Here is a 21772-nt window from a genome sequence, read left to right as displayed (position 1 = left end):
AATGGAAACACAGATCAGAAACCTATGGAGTGCATCCATGAGTTTTCTGTCCATGCCTCCGCACTGCGAAAAAGTACTGTCGGATGCAGATTGCAGACCCCATTTAAATGAATGGGTTCATGTCTGCAGACAGTGGACACGCTTTCGGCGCCCATGCATTGCAATGTATACACACACAAACACACACATGTGTGTAAATATATGTATATTAATATGTGTATATATATATATATATATATATATATGTGTATGTATAGTCATATATATATATATATATATTTATTTATATGTACACATACTTAGACATAAATACATACACACACATACATATAGATACATACACATATATATATATATATATACACATACGGTCAGTGCCCATGCATTGCGTACCGCAATGTATAAACACATATAAATATATTAAACACGTGTTATATTTTATATATAAATAAATAATGATGTGTGTATATATATATATATAAAAAGCAAAACAACAGCACTCTCATTAGATGAAAATAGAAAAAAGATTATTCACCCATGTGGACGCGATGTTTGTGTGTATATATATATATATATATATATATATATATATATATATAAAAAATAAAAATCGGACTGCACTCCAAGCGTTTCTTCAAAGAAGTTGGTTTTTATTCACCCATATGGTGGCAAAAGCAACGTTTCGGCTCAAGCATGAGCCTTTCTCAACCTTGAGAAAGGCTCATGCTTGAGCCGAAACGTCGCTTTTGCCACCATATGGGTGAATAAAAACCAACTTCTTTGAAGAAACGCTTGGAGTGCAGTCCGATTTTTATTTTCTATAAGTGGGTAAGCACCTTTTGCCATACTTGGACATTGCACCCGTCTATTTTCCACACTTTTTTAGGGTGGTGCTGCCAGTGGTTTTTTCCTTTATTTATATATATATATATATATATATATATATATATATATATAATCCAAAAAGCAGGCAGCATTTCCAAGGTAAAGGTATATATATATATACACACACACACACAAACTCATAGTTCTTCCTGGCTAGATGTCCTGCTTTCCCTGTTAGCTAACGCTAGTGTGAAAGTAGCCTTAGTCGTGCTATGTGAGCAGATCGATTTGTACAAATTTATTTATCAGAGCTCTTGTGCCACAAAGATCTGTCCCCCCGCTGAACAGCCCCCCTCCTATGGCAGTCCATGCACCTAAAACAGAAATCTATGACCGCTCAGAGCTGCCATGGATTTCTGGCTTCATTTGAGGCAGAAAACTGGTGAAAATTAACATAAAATTGTTGGGGCGACTGGTCACGCCCCCTCCCGGCCATTGTCACACCCCTTTGCAACTTTTTAACGCCACTTTTCAGAAAAAAGGGAAATGATAAATCTCCTCCTCTATTCATTCTGTTCATGGCTTATATCTAATGGTGCAACTAGAAATGACTAGGCCCCACAGCAAGTTTATGAACAGGGCCCACCTCCCCCCAGTAATATATGTGTGATACATTAGCATCATATTCCTGTGAGCTGCTGGGACTGGGGCGCAGTATTCACTGATGACTGAGTTAGGCCTCATGCACATGGCCGTTGTTTTGGTCCTCATCCGAGCCGCACTTTTGGCGGCTCGGATGCGGACCCATTCACTTCAATGGGGCCACAAAAGATGCGGACATCACTCCGTTGCCACGTTCCATGGTCCGCAAAAAAAATATAACCTGTCCTATTCTTGTCCGCACTTTGCGGACAAGAATAGGCAGTTATATTAAAGGCTGTCCGTGCCATTCCGCAAATTGCAGAATGCACATGGACGCCACCCGCGTTTTGCGGACCGCAAAACACACAACGGTCGTGTGCATGTAGCCTTATTGATATTATCTGAGGGGCTCTTGTCTCTATGGAAACACAGGTGGGCGGGGATGTCATGTGACTGCTACTCTGTACATGCTTTCTGCAATGCATGCTGGGATTTTTACTTTCACTTTGCAGCTGCTCCGCCCACACAGCCGGTCTGAGGAGCTTCTCCAGGTGAACAGGTTAGAAAAATGATATGTAGCCAGTACATGTCACATGATAGAAATACTTCATGGTTTTGACTATTGTCTGGGGCACTTTGGATTTTTGATACTTAGGGTGGACAACCCCTTTAAGCCCATAAAGGAATATTCAGTCACTTAAATTTCCCAAAAGAGTTACACTAAACATAATAAAACCCAATAAAATCATCCATAGCTCATCTGATGCTACACTTACTGTTCCATTGGGAAACTTGATTCTTATTTTTGGCAGAATCTGAACTATGTCTTCAAAATTTATAAAAGTGAATGAGATGGTGTTAACCGAGCCAGCTGTCTGTACACTCCATGTCCTGTCAAGAGATTCAAGGGCTCCCAAGCCATACAGGGACAAAGTATCTCCTTCGAGCTCCACAAGATGGGAATCCACCACAGAAAGTGCTTGCACAGCACTGCTAAGTACGCTATCCAGAGATCTAGAGAGGAAGAAGGTATGATCATTAATATTCTAACACAGTTCCATTGTCTTGACAGCTCTGTAATATGGGTAACTTGCTAAAAGGGATCCTGTATATATTTTGTAAAACATACTGTGAAGACAAGTCATTGACTTCCTTAAAGGGGTATGTCCATCTAGGACATTGATGGCATATCGCTAGGATATGCCATGTCAGACAGGTGCAGGTTCCACCTCTGGGACCCTCTGCTATCTACACAACAATGCCCTCTGAAGTGAAGGAGAGCGTGCTGCGCAGGTGCGGCGAGCTTTCCATTCATCCCTATGGGAGTTCCTAAAATAGGCAAGCGAGTGTGTGCTCCATTCACTGCTAGGGGACTGCTGGAAATAGCCGATCCAGAGCTCAGCTATTTTGGAAACTCCCATAGCAGGTGGTTGCGCATGTACAGTTGCTTTCTGTTTATTTCAGGGGCCTTGTTCTGGAGATAGGAGATGGTCTCAGAGGTGGGACCTGCACCTGACATTGATTCCATATCCTAGTGATGTGCCATCAATGTGCCAGATGGACCAATCCCGTTAAATAGATAATTACAATGACAAATACAATAGTCAGCAGCCCTTAAAGGGGGTTTGCATCACCATCCTTTAAATTAAATAATGATTTACAAAGGAAGATGTAATTCTGTATTTTTATTTTTTTTATTTCCCATCTTCTGCTTTGAGCTGTGGTCACATGACCATGTCAAAGTAGCAACAGGGAGAGATATAGGGGAGTGTAAGTAGCTGGGTGGGAGGGGCTATAAACTAGCTGGGCGTGGTTAGGGGCGGTGCTGGAGCTGTGGCAGAGAAAGGAGAAGTGCATCATGGGTTTGGTTGGAGCAGCAAAAGGAAGTTCTACATACAGGATGGAAACAACCCAGAGTGATTGGTCTACATGGTGAAAACGGGTCAGGAGAGCCCAAATTGAAAAAGAAAGACCAGGTGGAAGATGTACATGAAGTAAGAATGAGTGTAGTGTAGTAGATGGCCGGAAAGCTGTACCTCAGTACAGCAATGTTTATAGCCGTAGTTGGATGAATAAGTGACCCTATGGCTGCTTCTTGTGTGATCCAGATTATAACACTGAAACACGTTACTATTATATATCTTCAAATAAAAGGTATAGAAGAACATAAAGGAACAGACAAGCGAGAGACAGTTTAATAGTTTTGTCTTCTCTGAGTCACGCAGTTGTCTTTGTATATCTACATAGAACAAATATTTCTATTTTTACTGTATAAAGGGCAGATTACATCATGAGTTCTCAATGCCATGTTTTTCTATCTTGGAGGCTCAGGCTTTGTTCACATCCGCTTTAGGGGCTCCATTTAGAAGCCTTCATTGCAGATTCCAGCAAGAAAGCCATGCTGGGTATCCTGATGTTGTGTGTCTGAGACTGAGTAGGTGGTGAGCCTAACTGGGGACAGGGACTAAATGTGAGTGACAATCTGTACAACACTGCAGAATATGTTGGTGCTCCAGAAGCAACAGGAATTAAATAGGAAATGATAAAATACAATACAATACAAATATAATGTTAAGGACCGTTATTGGATAGCATCTTCAGCAAACGCGATGTATTATGTACACAAATACACGGCACTTACTAATATATTGTGATTGTCCATATTGCCTTCTTTGCTGGCTTGATTAATTTTTACATCACATTATACACTGCTCGTATCTAGGGATTCTGACCACCCTACAATCCAGCAGCAGTGGTTGTGCTTGTACACTATAGGAAAAAGAGCTGGCCTCTCTGGTGGTCGGGAGCATGCGAGCGTACATAGGCACACATGCGCAGCAGCTCCTGTCCCGACCACCAAATATCTGCGCTGCAGTGGTGGCTGAAACCTCTGGAAACGAGCAGTGTATAATGTGATGTGCCTTGTATTAACATCATCTACATGATAAATGCATGTGCTGAAGTGAGATAACCCCTTTAAGGGGCCATTACATGGACTGACCGAGCAGGCAATTATTGAGACTATTTATTCCCAATAATTGCCTTAGTGGCAGCAGAGCTGCAATCATGTCCAAACTTTTGATAGTCCCCATACAGACTCATTGGGGGAGATTTATCACAACTGGTGTAAAAGAAAACTGGCTTTGTTACCCATAGCAACCAATTCCATGTTTAATTTTTCAAAGGAGCTCTGACAATTGAAAGGTGGAATCTGATTGGCCGCTATGGGTAACAAAGCCGTTCTTGTTTTGCACTAATTTTGATAAATTTCCCCCACTGTCTGGGCAGCAGATCGCTGTTTGCACAGGTTGTTCTACTGCCCAGAAATGATGATTCCACACCAACAATGCTTCCACCTGATGAACGAGTGATTGCTTGGCGGCACCTTCATACTGGTCATGGTCAATTATCGAGAACGAGTGTTTATATGGATGTTCATTCATAAATATCAGCCCAAGTGAAGGGTCTTTAGGCAAGCTATAATATTGCACAAGTAAAATGTAAGCTCGGTGAGCACCAAATCTGGCCTTCAAATGGAGCCACCCAAAGCAAATGGAGCCAGCCCACAAAGACCCAGTTCACGCAGTAATGTATTGCAGGCAAACCCCAGAAAATGCTGTAGGCTAAGGGTACTTTCACACTTGAGTTAAACTTTTCCGGTATTGAGTTCCGTCCTAGGGGCTCAATACCGGGAAAAAACTGATCAGTTTTATCCTAATGCATTCTGAATGGAGAGCAATCCGTTCAGTATGCGTCAGGATGTCTTCAGTTCAGTCACTGTACAGTTTTTGGACGGAGAAAATACTGGAGCATGCTGAGGTATTTTCTACGTCCAAAATTCCGGAACACTTGCCGGAATGCCGGATCCGGCATTATTTTCCATTGAAATGCATTAATGCCGGATCCGGCCTCAAGTGTTCCAGAAAAACAGATCCGGTTTTGCATTTATTGGGAATAAATAGTCTCAATAATTGCCTGCTCGGTCAGTCCATATAATGGCCCCTTAAAGGGGTTATCTCACTTCAGCACATGCATTTATCATGTAGATGATGTTAATACAAGGCACATCACATTATACACTGCTCGTTTCCAGAGATTTCAGCCACCACTGCAGCGCAGATATGAGGTGGTCGGGACAGCAGCTGCTGCGCATGCGCAGACCTTTAAAAATGTGAAAAAGATAAATACCGGATCTGTTTTTCCAGATGACAACCGAAGAGACGGATCCGGTATTGCAATGCATTTGTGAGACGGATCCGCATCTGTCTACATATGGTATCCGTTTACATACAGATTGCCGGATCCTGCTACTGAACCCCGTGGATGACGTGCGCCAGATGAACACTTGGCCTACGGCACTGCATAGAACACGTGGAGATTTTTAAAGGAATTGAAAGACTGCCTAGGAGACCTACTGACCCTCTCTTGTCCACTTCTTGTTTGGGTAGTGGTGAGTGGACTTCGAGTATTGTGCTTCTAGATTCCAAACGCAACAGCCCTGGGTTTTGCCTGCGATAATTTATTAAACTATAATATGTCCACCATTTCCCAGACACAGAACCTATAGTTTAGAGTTTTCATAGTGCTGTGGTGTCAGATACATATGCATTGACTTTAATGTGTGTATTCACACATCAATGGTTTTCCGCAGACAATGGGTCGGTGCTGACACTACGGAAGCATGCCCTATTTTTGTCTGTGATTACACGTACATTATAGTCTATGGGTCTGTGAAAAACCAGGAACACAACATGGATGTTATCCGTGTTTGGTCTGTGGTTCTAAGGACCACTGGTAGAAGATGCTCTGGAAATACATTTTCAGCCTAGCAGTGTACGTGGAACACAGACGATACAAGGAGAGCAAAGGGACACGTACTCTTCACGGATGAACCACTGACCATCTTGTTACGGATGTCATAAAGGTCACGGATGTGTGAAAGAGGACTTACTGCTAGTGTAGATTTTCTTCCAGACTTTTCAGAATGAAGTTGGCCTCAAGCAGTTCACCTTTGGTATTTGCTTCATTGCGTCATGCATGAAAAGGTACATTACAATGGCAGATATGGACACGTATGAAATGGTAGAACTTAAGACATGTCCACACTCTCTCGATGCAGACTAGAAGCAGGCATTTCTATGGAAAGTCTTTATAACACTATGTAGCAAATATGATATGGTTGTTCTGCCATCACAATGATCCTCAGCCAAACTTTCGGTATTGAAGTCATCAGCCTTACATTCACCCAACTAAGCCTGCCTGCAATGCGGATCGTATTAATTTAACTCATGTTGGCACACACATTCAGCTCCAAGAAATTACTACTTGGCAAGAGCATATAGTCTTTTTCTAAGCAATACTTTTTTTGTTTGGTTTAATAAGGGGCAAATCCAACGGAGCACAAATCCCAGTACTATTTCCAGGTCTGTACAATCATGGGCAAGTAATTTCCTTTTCCTGAAGTGCCAAACACATTTGGTAAGTGCTTACATAGTGTTGTCTCGACGCAGAGGCTGGAGGTTAATACAATAAGCATGCTTCAGATTTTTTTTGCTTTTCATATTTATTGCCAGATTACCCAGGTTATACAGTAGGCTATAATTAATTTGATCATGCCTGCTATGTCATATAATGAAGAATATTTCCCACATGGCAAAAATGACAACTTGAAAAGTAATAATATATTGTAATATTATATAGTTTTTAGAATGGAGATGGACTACCGTATTTTTTGGACTATAAGACACAGTTTTCCCCAAAAGTGAGAAAAAGTGGCAGTGCGTCTTATAGTCTGAAGGCTAATGACCACTTCCATAATGGTGGTCTGATCTGAGGTTGATGGAGGCTGATCTGACGCTGATGGGTAGTGTTGAGCGAATCGAAGTATGCGAAGTGGAATTCGATCCGAAGTTTAGGAAAAATTAGATTCACCACGAATCCGAATTTTATCGTGCTTCATGGTAACGAATATTTTCTTCCTAAAATGGCTGCTGCACATTTTAAAAAAAGTGAACACAAGCAGCCCAGGAATGCGATATGACCTATAATGCTGTGCAGCATGCCAATCCACAGACAGCCATCCCCTGTGATGTCACAGCCCTATAAAAGCCTCATCCCATGCGGTCTCCTCACTGTGAGCTAACCTTAGAGAGAGAAGTGACAAGCTCATATGCACTAGGGATAGGGTTGCAGAAACTTATTAGTATAAGAATATCAGATAGGGAGAGTGCAGTGACAGTGCAGGGAGATCATAATTTTGAAACTGTAGTGAGAGCATAGTGAGACAGCAGGGACAGTGCAGGTTGAGTGTAATCGTTATGTGCATCTTGTTGAACTGCTGCCACATTCCCAGTTAAAAATTTTGAACAGGCCCCCCAAGCAACTTATTCGCAACCCCCTCCTCCCGTGTAACCCTCACTCCTGTGGCTAGTCAAGATCGTTCTCTCAGACGAGGCCCAGCAGCCGCTCCATCCGTTTCCTACAGTGTCACTGTTGCACTGACTATAAAATCTTTTAGTCCTCCTCCTGGGTTCGGGCCGCAAAGCAGCTGCTTCCCCTGCAGCTATGCCCCCGATACATTGAATTATTGTGCCTCAGTATTAAAGGGCGGTCTAATACATCTCCATATACATCTTTTTTAACTGCTGCCACATTCCCAGTTAATCTGCTAGTTTATACATAGAATTGCTGTTCCTCAGTATTAAAGGGCTGTCTAATATATTGCCGTGTGCATCTTGTTGAACTGCTGCCACATTCCGAGTTAATATGTTAGTTTATACATAGAATTACTGTGCCTCAGAGCAGCACCACCTCCATACGCAGCAACTTCAGTCTGTGATGAGCAGTTTTCTTCAGCTGCCTACTGAAGAAACCACCCAGCAGCAGCAGGACATGCAGAAGAACCTCAGCCAGCAAGTGGTGGCATACTTGGACTGCACTCTGTTACCCATGATCCAACATCAAAGATCCTCTGGAATACTGAGCATGCAAACTTGAAGTGTGGCCACAACTGGCTGAGTTTGCCATGGGCATGCTTTCCTGCCCAGCCAGTAGTGTGACATAAGAGCAGGCGTTCAGTGCGGCAGTGGGCATAGTTACCCCTAAGAGAACTCGCCTTTCCTCTGTGAATGTTGAGAGACCACACTTCATAAAAATGAATCAGGCATGGATCAACCAGGATTTCCAGACGCCGGTGCCTTATGCAACAGAATAGATCAATCTGCCACTAATAATCACACTGTAGTGTGCTGCCCCACCAGTATATTCTACACAATGGGCCATTACTTCTGGCCACATCCTGCTGCCACCATTCTGATGCTGCCACCCGCCTGCTGCCATTCCTACAATGGGGCTTCTTGGCTTACTAATATGTACATGTTAAATTTTTAAAAGGATATGCATGCCACTGGGTCTTGCTTTCACACTGAGTTTTTAAGTTCTGCTACTACTGCGACCTGCCACCATCTTGTGCTGTATGCCACTGCTGTGCCCCCCCCCCCCACTCTGTTATGTAGCAACAATTGTCACTGCTGCTGTGCACAGTGATATAAATGGCGATAAATTACACTTTTAATACTGATGGTACAGTACCTACAGAGCGCATTAACCATGAATGTGGGTGCTCTAGAACTTAATGCACACGGTGATAGGCTCTCCCTGCAGTTTAAGTTTCAAGCCTTCACACTGAGATTGCGCCACCAAGTGGGATGCATATAATTAGGAAGAGTGGCCTCGGTATACCTGATTTATCGCGATTCGTGACCAGTCTCCCTAGCATCACCGTCGCAGCCTGCTATTGGCTGCTCCCCCCATCGCTGGATGTTTTGATCAGTTCGACAGGGAGATGCAGCGGCAGCCGTGCAGCGTTCCGGAAGGACCTGGGTGCTGGGAACGGGTAAGTATTGTCTATAGGAGGGGCCCGGGCATTGTGGGGGGGGGGGGGGGGTATTTCTACTATTGTATAACCCCTTTAAGTATAAAAATACAAACCATAATAACTTGCCATTTACCAATTAGGCAGTCCACAGATATAAGACAAACAGACAGTTGTATACAGTTGGGTCAGTTTCTGGTTCCTGTTGATTAATGTGTTTGTACGATTATTAAATGGCCCTTACTAATATATACAAACGCAAAATACAAATGCAATAGCACTCTGAAACCAGCATTCTGCCCTGCCTCTATGCTGGATGAGGCATTGGTGTACATTTTGGCCAAAGCGTAATAAGCCACTCACCACGTCAAGGTCGCCTCTATGGAGTGGTCCCTAACACTAGTTCCTACCTGTTTATGGGCCATGACAGCCACACAAAGTCCAGGGAATGCAGGTGCAGCATGCACGCCAAGCACACTCTGCTTTTAACCCCGTCCGGTGCCATTACAGCTTTCATCGGATCCAGGGATGCAAGTATATGTATTTCGCCATAGCGATGTGCACCTGCATACAGGGTTGTGCTGACTGAATCACCCACCCTTACTAATATAGTCTTTGTTGAAGTTCTTCACTATTTTCTATATTTCATAAAGTATGTCTCCTTGTTGGCAAAGTCTTTTGTGCTTTTCAAACAGACGCGTCTTGTCAATAAAATGGCTGCTGATGGGGGGGGGGGGGGGGTGTCATGTGACCAGGCAAATCACTCAGTGTGCTCTTTTCAAATACACTTCACCTACCATTTGCACTTATACTGTTGGATTGAGCTTGGAGCTTTGAGGTTTTTATCTGAGGATGATTGAGCTTTGGAGTCTGATGAGGGTCTAATCTGAGGACTGATGAAGAATGGGGTCTAATTTGGAGCTCTGATGAGGATTGCGGGTCTGATCTGAGGTCCGATGAAAAATATTTTTTTATTATTTTCCTCCTTCAAATCCTAGTCCACATGGTAAGTGCTTATAATTCCTACAATCCATTAGTAATGAGGTTTTTATGCTGGAATGCAGTGTTTTCTTTTCTCCAAACACTTCTTTTTAGGGAGCAGAGGCTTTATCCTTGAAATCCTGCCATGCAAACCATTGTTATTTAGTGTCTTCATGATGTACAGTAGACTCATTAACATTAGCTAATGTGAGAAAGGCCTTTAGATGCTAAGAGGTTACCTTGCGTTTCTTTTGTGGCCTTGCAGACTATTACACTGCTTGCTCTTGTTTTTAATCTTTGTTGGTCAACCACTCCTGGGAGGGTAATAATGGTGTTGAATTTCCTCCATTTCTACACAATCTGTCTGACTGTGGATTGGTGGAGTCCAGACTCTTTAGAAATGGTTTTATAACCTTTCCAGGCTGATGAGCATCAACAACTCTTCTTCTAAGGTCCACAGAAATCTCTTTTGTTCGTGCCATGATACACTTCCACAAACGTATTGTGAATATCAGACTTTAATAGATACTTTTTCTTTAAATAAAACAGGCTGTCCACTCACACCATGTGATATTGAATCATTTTCCTCAATGAATAAACTACCAAGTCGAATAGTTTTGACTCATTTCTTTGATTTGGTTATCCTTATCTACATTTAGGAATTTTGTGAAAATCTGATGCAGTTTTAGGTCAAATTTATGCAAAAATATAGAAAAGTCTGATGAATTCACAAACGTTTAAGAACCACCACAGGTAAACCTTTCATATCTTGAGAAGTCAGGTCTTAATTAGTATCTACCCAGTCACTTCAGGTGTCGGCAACCAAAAAAAAAAGCCCAACACTGTTTCCACAATAAATGTTTCAGCCGCAAAATAACATTACCATACATACATACAATTTTACATTTTAATTTGCTCTGACTTCCTATATTCTCTCATTGGAAATATAAACGTCTTATAGCGATTCAATTGCATATTCATACTTTGTTCCATGCTGTCGACACACTGGGGTGCCAAAATAATGAACGTCACACTGACAACGGCAGCCCTAGTTAAAAGGTCAATGAACTAACAAATGTTTATGCAGTATATTTAATGTGCTCAAATTTCAGTTATTTAATTTTCATGAAGAAGTGTTCTTTTTCAGTAAGGGTTGGAATAACATAAAAAACACCTTGTCACCTTTCTCTTCCAGTAGGATTAGGTACAAATTTGTATGATGTACGGTATTAGAAAATCTGTAAAAAGCATAAAATACAATATAAATTGTATTCTAAACCAAATCAGTCATTACAATGCAGATTTTGTAGAAATCTAAGTAACATACCGTATATACTCGAGTATAAGACGAGTTTTTTGGCACATATTTTTGTGCTCAAAAAGCCCCCTCGTCTTATACTCGAGTCTAGGTCTGTATTATGGCAACTTACATTGCCATAATACAGACCATGACATGTTGGGGGCCGGAGAAGCTGTTACTTACCTTTACAGCTGCTCCGGTCAGCTCCCAGCACGTCCGCGCGGCACCTCTGTTAAGCTCCCAGTAGGAGCGATTTGGCCGACCCGAAAATGCCGCGATTATATATGAAGGGGCCCCACTCACATAACTGGCTTTGTGTGTAAAGTATTTTACTAGTTTGTGAAACAATCTCTCTCCTATTGATAACAGGTCCAGTCTCTGTACTCACTTTCACGATGAATGCACTGCAGCGAGCGGCCCGGCCGGCGCGTGACTGACGTCACTTAGTAACGCTCCTGCTTCCTGAAGTGGGAGGAGCGTTACTAAGTGACGTCAGTCACGCGCCGGCCAGCTCACTCCCGCTCGCTGTAGTGCATTCATAGTGACAGTGAGTACAGAGGCGGCCATGTTATCAATAGGAGAGAGCTTGTTTTACACACTAGTAAAATACTTTTCACACAAAGCCAGTTATGTGCGCAGTTTAGGACACATGAGGGGACACATAGGGCCATGAGGGGGACCAGCATAAGATGCTATATGTACCCTAGTCTTATACTCGAGTCAATAATTTTTCCCATTTTTTTTTGAGTAAAATTAGGGGCCTCGGCTTATATTCGGGTCGGCTTATACTCGAGTATATACGGTAACACATAATTTGCACTAGATGGAAGTTTATTTTCAATGGGATCCCTCAGAAGTCTTTCTGTAAGATGATGTCATTTTTCTGTCACCTGAGACTGTCACCTTTGAAAACCTCCCTAAACTACAGAAATCAGTAAATGGCAAAAAAAACAAACACAGATTCTGAACCCGCAATTTTTATCTTTCTAACTATTTGCATTCCCTCTCTGTACACCTGCAAATGGGCCGGAATAATCATGGGAGATTCTGTGCTGCATTCGCTTCAGACAGCTGATTGACGGGGGTGCCAGGAACCTGATATTGATGATCTATCCTGAGGTTGGAAACCGGACAACCCCTTTACGTTTTGGTTCAGGTGGTTGGAAAGCCTGTCAAACTGATTAAAAACTTGCATATACTGTTGCAATCTTAATCCAGAAAAGAGATGGGGTAAAGTGGAGTAACATCTCAAGACAGAAGTGTTAAAGATGCCCCAAATTATCAAACATTTTGCAACATTTGATAAATTTGGTGCAAATTATGCAAAGTCCTGCAAAACAAACTTAAAAAATCTACCTCCTTACAAAACTCCTCCATAGAGTCTTAAAACAAATGGAAAGGACAAGACACGGCACAGAATGTGACAATGGCAGCAGCTGGTCAAATACCTTCTGAAGTTCCTACACTGTTGTAAGGCTGATTCCTCTATTGCAAGCCTTAACCCACCCATAAACCAGTGGCCGTATGGGTGACAATACTGACTAAATTGCCATAATTAAATCTGGAGGCTCACGTTATCTCACTTTTACACCTTGAACAGGGTTTCTTTGTGACACGGTTATTGCTCTTGGGATCTGTGCAATCATTCTGACAGTATAATTAAGGACAGCAATACGCTGTATAAATCACACTTTGTTCAGGAGGAATGCATACTACTTTAGGACGGGATTTAAACATTGAGCCTTCGAGGTACACATGGAAAGCTGACAACTGAAGTAATCCTGTACAGTTAATGTGCACGTTCTAGTCTCTAAATACGTGGCAGACTGCAAGACTCCAGGCAGGTATTACTTTTGAGATACAAATACCTCTCAGGTTTCCCGTATAATTTCCTTATGTATGCAAATTACTGAAGTGGAATAATAATTAGACGAAAGGCAAGACAAAGGGTTTGTGTTTTTGAAGTCAAATCCTAGACTAGCCTGGATATAGCTACTTGCTTGGTTCGGTCATGCAGAATTACTTTACACTGGTATCAAAACTGCACAATATTTATGGTAATCTGTATGTCTGTAAATTACTTATAAAAGCACATAATGGCGGCCATTTTATTAATTGCATCACCGGTACAAGGTAGGCAAAATTTAGCAAAATGCTTCAGTTTTTTATGAAGTGGATGCATTGCAGTCAGATGTACCTCTAAACCACACCACCACATAGTCCAGCTGGAGGGTCTGCTTTTTTGTCAACTTTATCAGCTACATCACATACATGTCAATTCTTAGCATGGTCAAGGCTATTAACCAAGGCATCCAGTTGAAAAGAATGGGAGGTAAATGCCTTGGGACTCTTTGGCACAGAATCTGCCAAAAAATCGCTGTGAGAACAGCCTCGTTTTTTATTCCAACGTATTAACATCTGCATTAAGGCTTTAACTTTCTCAAGTGGTGAGGTGAATCCTCTACGCTGCTTGTCTGGAGAAGCAAGTCTTGAGCTGAATGGGTAAGCAGCCAACAAACCAGTGTGGTGAATATGGATCTGGTGCAGTAGAGTGAATAGGAGAAGTGGACTTGTAGTTGCACAGTACCCAAGTAGATATTGTGATGTAGCAGACTTAAAGCAGAGATGCAGAGGAGTTGGTGCAGCTATATAACAGAGTTAAAGAGATGATACAACAGATTCGATGATGCAGTGACCCTAACAATGTAGAAGTATTGAGACGGTGATTCAGGAGAGTAGTGGAGGAGACTATGTAGATGAGTGGGAGTAATGGGGAGTAGCAGAGCTGAATGGCAAAGACTTATGTAGCAAACCAATTTTTGATGTATCTAATTTTGGGGCAGAGGTGGAAAAAAGAATCTACAGGTGACCAAGGGACAACTGGGTAAGATCAGGAACACTGTAGACTGCACTGAATAATCAAGTGCCGTTCAAATATCCTGATGGCATGACGTCATACAAATGTGCCGGGTTGCTGCTGCAACTCGATGTGCTGAAGAGGAAGAAACAGAGAAGAAGTGATGCAGCTGAACTTGGGGCAAGTGAATAACACTAACCCCCCCCCCCTCCTCCCTTTTAGGGCCTCTCCTAAAAAAAATCCAAAAGAGTAGAGCGAGGATGTTCGGCATGGAACATCATGAGCAGAATAGATGCATTCATGTCCTTTTTAGGAACCCAACATTTGTCTTCTGGACTGAATCCCTTAAATTAAGTAGAACAGGTAGCCAAGGACCTTTTTGCCATCTAGGATTTGGTTATTTTGTATTCAGTGTTGGAATCTTGTACCGAGACAGGTGATGTCTTGACTTCAGTGAAAAAATGTTTAAAAACCAGAAGGCAAAGAAGGGAAGCACTTAAACTATTAGAAATCCTAAGAACAGAGTATAACTTCAAATGGAAGTTGACTGGATTAATTTCTTCAAGCACTCTGAAAGAACTGATAGATCTTGGAGCAAGGTTTTAGCAGGAGGCCTTAAGATGAAAGGTTTTAGTGGAGAACTAAACTTTAGGGGTAAGATGTGTATATTTGTCTGCACTTTTAGCCTTAGCTGTCCATACACATTCAATAGCTGGTGGACAATCATTCAGCCGACAGCTATCTCCCCTGACTCCCTCCCAGGCTTCTCCATACACATTCACCTCTGTCGAACATATGTGTATTCTATGGGGAGAGAGGAGAAAGCTGCTGCCAGACACTAATGGCAGCTGTTTATCTCAGAGAAGAACAGAAGGATTGGGTGAAAATATTCATTTTACCCAATCCTTCTTTCTCCTGACATCATCTGTCAGGAGAGAGACGGGAGCTCCCCATACATATTAGAGTGTTGGCCAAACCTGCCTTTCTCAAGTATATGCCACTCTTGTTCCATCAGAGTAGAACTGGTCATATCACATTTCAATATGTACCCTTCATTGGTTGATAAAGCCCTTGCACACATTAGAGTTTCCATCAAAACAGACATGTGTGGGTTCCCCTAGTGGTAGCCTCAGAAGAGGTTCCAGGGCAGAGGAACTATGTAGGTAGGTGGAACAGTGGGAAGTTGCAGAGCTGAAGGGCAGAGACTTTATGTAGCAGAGGAAAGTGGCAAATCTGCACAGCAGAGTTTTGATGTAGCTGATTTGTAGTGGAACAAAAGTAAAGGTGGGGAAGAGGCTAAGATCAAGAATGATGCAGACGGCACTGAATAATCAGGTGGCATTCCATGGACAGAGCTGGATTCAAATAACTCATCATCCTGACTTCATGGAGGCAAGCAGATGCACTGGAAGGAAACAGCGTCACCTGGAGAGAGGGCGCAAATCAGCACTTATCGCTACACCACAGGTGATTAACAGGCTGCTAAACCATTCCGCTGTTCTACTGAAGGGACCTAGATCACCACAGGGTTCTATGTTAGTTTGAACAGAACGATCAAAGGTCAGGGCATTGTGGCAGCAATACAAATAATGAAACGTACATGTGAAACCAGCCTAGAAGACTGAAGATTAAAGGGTTGTCCCATCTCAGACATCAATGGCATATGGCTAAGATTTGCCATCAATGTCATATACACTCACCTAAAGAATTATTAGGAACACCTGTTCTATTTCTCATTAATGCAATTATCTAGTCAACCAATCACATGGCAGTTGCTTCAATGCATTTAGGGGGTGGTCCTGGTCAAGACAATCTCCTGAACTCCAAACTGAATGTCAGAATGGGAAAGAAAGGTGATTTAAGCAATTTTGAGCGTGGCATGGTTGTTGGTGCAAGACGGGCCGGTCTGAGTATTTCACAATCTGCTCAGTTACTGGGATTTTCACGCATAACCATTTCTAGGGTTTACAAAGAATGGTTTGAAAAGGGAAAAACATCTAGTATGCGGCAGTCCTGTGGGCAAAAATGCCTTGTGGATGCTAGAGGTCAGAGGAGAATGGGCCGACTGATTCAAGCTGATAGAAGAGCAACGTTGACTGAAATAACCACTCGTTACAACCGAGGTATGCAGCAAAGCATTTGTGAAGCCACAACACGCACAACCTTGAGGCGGATGGGCTACAACAGCAGAAGACCCCACCGGGTACCACTCATCTCCACTACAAATAGGAAAAAGAGGCTACAATTTGCACGAGCTTACCAAAATTGGACTGTTGAAGACTGGAAAAATGTTGCCTGGTCTGATGAGTCTCGATTTCTGTTGAGACATTCAAATGGTAGAGTCCGAATTTGGCGTAAACAGAATGAGAACATGTATCCATCCTCTGATGGCTACTTCCAGCAGGATAATGCACCATGTCACAAAGCTCGAATCATTTCAAATTGGTTTCTTGAACATGACAATGAGTTCACTGTACTAAAATGGCCCCCACAGTCACCAGATCTCAACCCAAGAGCATCTTTGGGATGTGGTAGAACGGGAGCTTCGTGCCCTGGATGTGCATCCCTCAAATCTCCATCAACTGCAAGATGCTATCCTATCAATATGGGCCAACATTTCTAAAGAATGCTATCAGCACCTTGTTGAATCAATGCCACGTAGAATTAAGGCAGTTCTGAAGGCAAAAGGGGGTCCAACACCGTATTAGTATGGTGCTCCTAATAATTCTTTAGGTGAGTGTAGATGTGGGTCTCACCTATGAGGACCCACTCCTATCTCTAGAACAGCACCCCTGAAGTGAACTGAGAGCAGCCACTCTACATTCACCGCCGCTATAGGAGTTCTCAAAATGGTCAAGTGCTGGCACGGCTATTTCTGGCAGTCACATATTGGTGAATGGAGCAGTGGCTGTGCTTGCGATGTGCACTCTCCATTCACTGCAATGGGACTTGCAAAAACTGTTGAGCGTGGTAAGCCAATGAATTGAGAGTATGCTGCACATGTGTGGCATGTTCTCCTTGACTTCCAGGGCTCTGTTTTGGAGAAAGGAGCGGGTGAGACCCACACCTATTTGACACTAAAGCCATATCCTAGCGATATGTCATTAATGTCCGAGATGGGTCAACCTCTCTAACAAAACGTATCCCGTATCCAAAGGATAGGGTGCGATAAGTGTCTGAACAGAAGGGATCCGATCATGAGAAAGGAGTCCCATGCTCCCCATTTGATTGAAGTATAAGACACACATGTATGTCCACTGCTCCACTCAACTCTATGTCTTAATGGGACAACCCCTTTAAATGGAAACCCGGCAAATTGAACCTTTAGTCCTACCTGTGGGCAGCAATTTATAGAGCAAGATGAGCTGAGCAGATTGATATACAGGTTTGTGGGAAACGATTCAGTAACTTGTATTTTATTCATTTTTCCACAAACTATATATCAATCTCCTCCTCTATAACACACCACCTGCAGATCAGACATCATATTCAATGTGACAGGTTCCCTTCAGGTTGAAGCTAAAACCATGCAATTGCAGAAGATTTGCCAGGTACACATCGATGCTTTACATTTCCGATTCCAAATGTGACCTACTGGATTGATACTTGGTGACCATTAGGCCACTGGAATTTGAATTTATTGTTATATTTATGGATCCAGAGGTCAGCAACTACCAAGAAAATGTGCCCCACATAATTAGACCAACAGCCTGAACTAATGACAGACTATGGCTTCATGCACATGACCGTATGTATTTTAATGTCCGCGGATCCACAAAATACTGATACCGACCATGTGCATCCTGCAATTTCCGTGGGGCCCATTGTCAAAATGCCTATTCTTCTCCACCAAATGGACAAGAATAGGACACGTTCTTTTTTTTTTTTTTTTTTCCAGGAATAAATGGGTCCATATCGAATTCCAACAAAATGCTGATCGTATGCGAAAAAAAATATGTTCGTGTGCATGAGGCCTAATCAACATGTTTCGAGTGTTAAAGGGTTTCTACCACCAGAAATACGGTTATGTAGCTGACTGACATTAGCGATGCGCCAATGTCAGCACTACATAACAGTATGTTTCTAACATTAGTCCCTGCAGCCGTTCTTGTTAAAAAAGCACTTTTATTATATGCTAATGAGCCTCTAGGTGCTATGTGGGCGTAAAATCAGCACCTAGAGGCTCCGTCCACTCACTCTTTATCCCGCCCAGGTCCAGTGTTCTGCCCGCCCAGCTCCTCTTGATTGATGCCACTGTTCCCTGCATCGTTGGCGAAATCCCGCGTCTGCGCCGTTCACTTTTGTCTTCAGCGCAGGTGCAGTGAGTGAAGGCCGCTCTCCTGGTGCCGGCTTCCTCACTGTGACGTAGTCGGCACAGGCGTAGTGAGGAATCCGGCACCAGGATCACATCATTCACTCACTGCGCCTGTGCCGAAGACAGAAGTGAACGGCGCAGGCGCGGGATTTCGCCAACGATGCAGGGAACAGTGGCATCAATCAAGAGGAGCTGGGCGGGCAGAACACTGGACCTGGGCGGGATAAAGCGTGAGTGGACGGAGCCTCTAGGTGCTGATTTTACGCCCACATAGCACCTAGAGGCTCATTAGCATATAATAAAAGTGCTTTTTTTAACAAAAACGGCTGCAGGGACTAATGTTAGAAAAATACTGTTATGTAGTGCTGACATTAGCGCATTGCTAATGTCAGTCAGCTACATAACCGTATTTCTGGTGGTAGAAGCCCTTTAAACTGGCAGGGCTGCTCAGCATTATTTTTGTGCTTTTGGCCTCATGCACACGACCATTTTTTGGGTCCGCATCCGAGCCGCAGTTTTTGCGGCTCGGGTGTGGACCCATTCCCTTCAATGGGGCCACAAAAGATGCGGACAGCACTTCGTGTGCTGTCTGCATCCTTTGCTCCGTTCCGTGGCCCCGCAAAAAAATATAGCATGTTCTATTCTTGTCCGTTTTGCGGACAAGAATAGGCATTTCTACAATGGGCCGCCCGTTCCGTTCCACAAATTGCGGAAGGCACACGGGCGGCTTCCATTTTTTGCGGATCCGCGGCTTGCGGACCCCAAAAACGGAACGGTCGTGTGCATTTAGCCTTTACCTGATAGACCCGGAACCTGCAATGGCCTTCTCCTGTAATAGCCAATCCATCAAGGTTTAATGTGCTGTACAGAGAGGTTCATCTACTGTACAATCCACTGTTGTAACCCATGGTTATTTGAGTTAGGCCTCTATCACACGACTGTGTTGATCAGTGATTTTCATCAGTGATTGTGAGCCAAACCCAGGAGTGAAGGTCAAAAACATAGAACAGAAGCAAATCTTTCCCTAAGGGTCTATTCACACGTCCGTTTTTTCTTTCCTGATCTGTTCCGTTTTTTCAGGAACAGATCTGGACCAGATCTGGACCCATTCATTTTCAATGGGTCCTGGAAAAAAACGGACAGCTCAATGTCAGATTTTTTCCAGGACCCATTGAAAATGAATGGGTCCAGATCTGGTCCAGATCTGTTCCTGAAAAAACGGAACAGATCAGGAAAGAAAAAACGGACGTGTGAATGGACCCTTATACCTTATCTCTGTGTAGTCTCCACTCCTGGTTTTTGGCTCCGACCATGATGGAAATCACTGACCATACACTGACGTGTGAAAGAGGCCTAGTGGTACCTTTCCAGTCAGCTTATAAAATTTAAGTAACATATAAAAGTGAAATTGAGAGAGGAACAAGAAAATGATAGTAAAAAAAAAAAAGACAGCAGTGGGGCTTAAAACTGCCCTGGAAAATATCGCTTATAAACCCTGCAAATGACATCACAAACCTGATCCTATTTAATGGTTTCCCAGTGTTTATATACTGGTTAGTAATTTCACTTGCACAATCTGCTGTGTAAAATGTGTACTCGTAGTTGTGTAAAACCTTTCTAAACACATCCATCTGAACCTCATAAAAAAAGATGCCGCTGAACGTTCTGCTGTGCTTTTATAGACTGACATCAGGAAAGCTTTAGAGAGCTCCTGATTGAAGAGCCAGTATGGTTCTCCAGAAGGCTTCCATTACTGTGACATAGCCTGACTTCCTTTATATGTGCACTCATGATCATGGCTGTATACATCCAACACAAACTTTAATAAAAATGATAAAGACCTCTTCCTACTCTCTACGGAATAAAATACTGTATCTGATAAGATTTTGGTTGTAGTGTTTGCATCCTGAGTCTATTAGGGGAAATCTATGTGGCACATTTGAAACACTATAATACAGTAATATATATAGTAAATGGAAAGTAAGCCATTTGGAGTCGTGCAGGTAGCAATGTTATCAAATATGTTTTATGAGGATACCCTCTTAGAGCTATACCTCTGTAACGGTGCGGCCACCTGGCGCGGACGTGCTTCGGACACCATGTACCAAGCAGCTGTTCAAGGGGGATCGCAAGACGATCAAATTGTTTCATTGCTAATGTCTGCACAGTTTGGCGGGTTACTGCATGACCATTAACAATGAACACCGAATAAACAATTTGCTAATAATCAGTAAATATGATTCTCCTGAGGAATGTGCAGTCCACCAACAGCGTCATTAAGAGGTAAACATCTCAAAAGACAGTAAGCAAAAGTGCATTTTTCAGTGGATACGCTCAATGAATAATTATCCCTTAAAGGGCTTCTAAAAGAGAAACTGGAAAAAAAAAAAAGATAAATCCTGTTAAGCACCTTTAAAGAAGCAATCACAAAAAAAAGTTTATTCTCTGGCCTGTTAGAAAAGTATATGATATAGACCAGGGATGAGCAACCTGCGGCCCTCCAGCTGTTGTAAAACTACAACTCCCACCATGCCCTGCTGTAGGCTGAAGCTGTTCGGGCATGCTGGGAGTTGTAGTTTTGCAACAGCTGGAGGGCCGCAGGTTGAGAATGCCTGATATAGACTGTAGTGAAGGCAATCTTTTTACCAGTGGATGTATTTTTGAGTTATAACCTCCCTTCTGGTCCTCAGCTGTGTCATGTGACCAACACTTTGATCTCCAGCATCTTAGGTGAGGTTAGGAAGACAGTTTCTCTATGCCACTTGTAAAAAGATTACCTTTACTACAATTTATATCATGTACCTTTCTAAGGGGCCAGAGAATAAAGATTTTTATGGGAGAGTTTCTTTAACCCCTTGGCGGAAGTCGTCACTTTAAAGATTGCGCCCGCTCCCATGTGCAGTGGGCATCAATGGTTTCAAACAGCAGAGGCCTGGACGAAGGTATGCGATCAGCCATAAGGCCAATCGCATACATTTA

At 42.8% G+C, this 21772-nt stretch overlaps 1 protein-coding gene across 2 annotated transcripts in view; it reads right to left on the bottom strand.

Moving 5' to 3' along the window:
• LRRC49 (leucine rich repeat containing 49) overlaps positions 1-21772 on the bottom strand; it is a 171606-nt gene that overhangs the window by 11740 nt on the left and 138094 nt on the right. For both annotated transcript variants that reach the window (XM_040415768.1, XM_040415769.1), the window contains one exon: positions 2244-2481. In XM_040415768.1, coding sequence (XP_040271702.1) covers positions 2244-2481 — 238 coding nt within the window. The remainder of the gene's footprint in view (positions 1-2243; positions 2482-21772) is intronic.

The sequence above is a fragment of the Bufo bufo genome, chromosome 1 (genome assembly GCF_905171765.1).
Source record: "Bufo bufo chromosome 1, aBufBuf1.1, whole genome shotgun sequence".
Lineage (NCBI taxonomy): Eukaryota > Metazoa > Chordata > Amphibia > Anura > Bufonidae > Bufo > Bufo bufo.
This window is presented reverse-complemented; position numbering and strand designations above follow the sequence as displayed.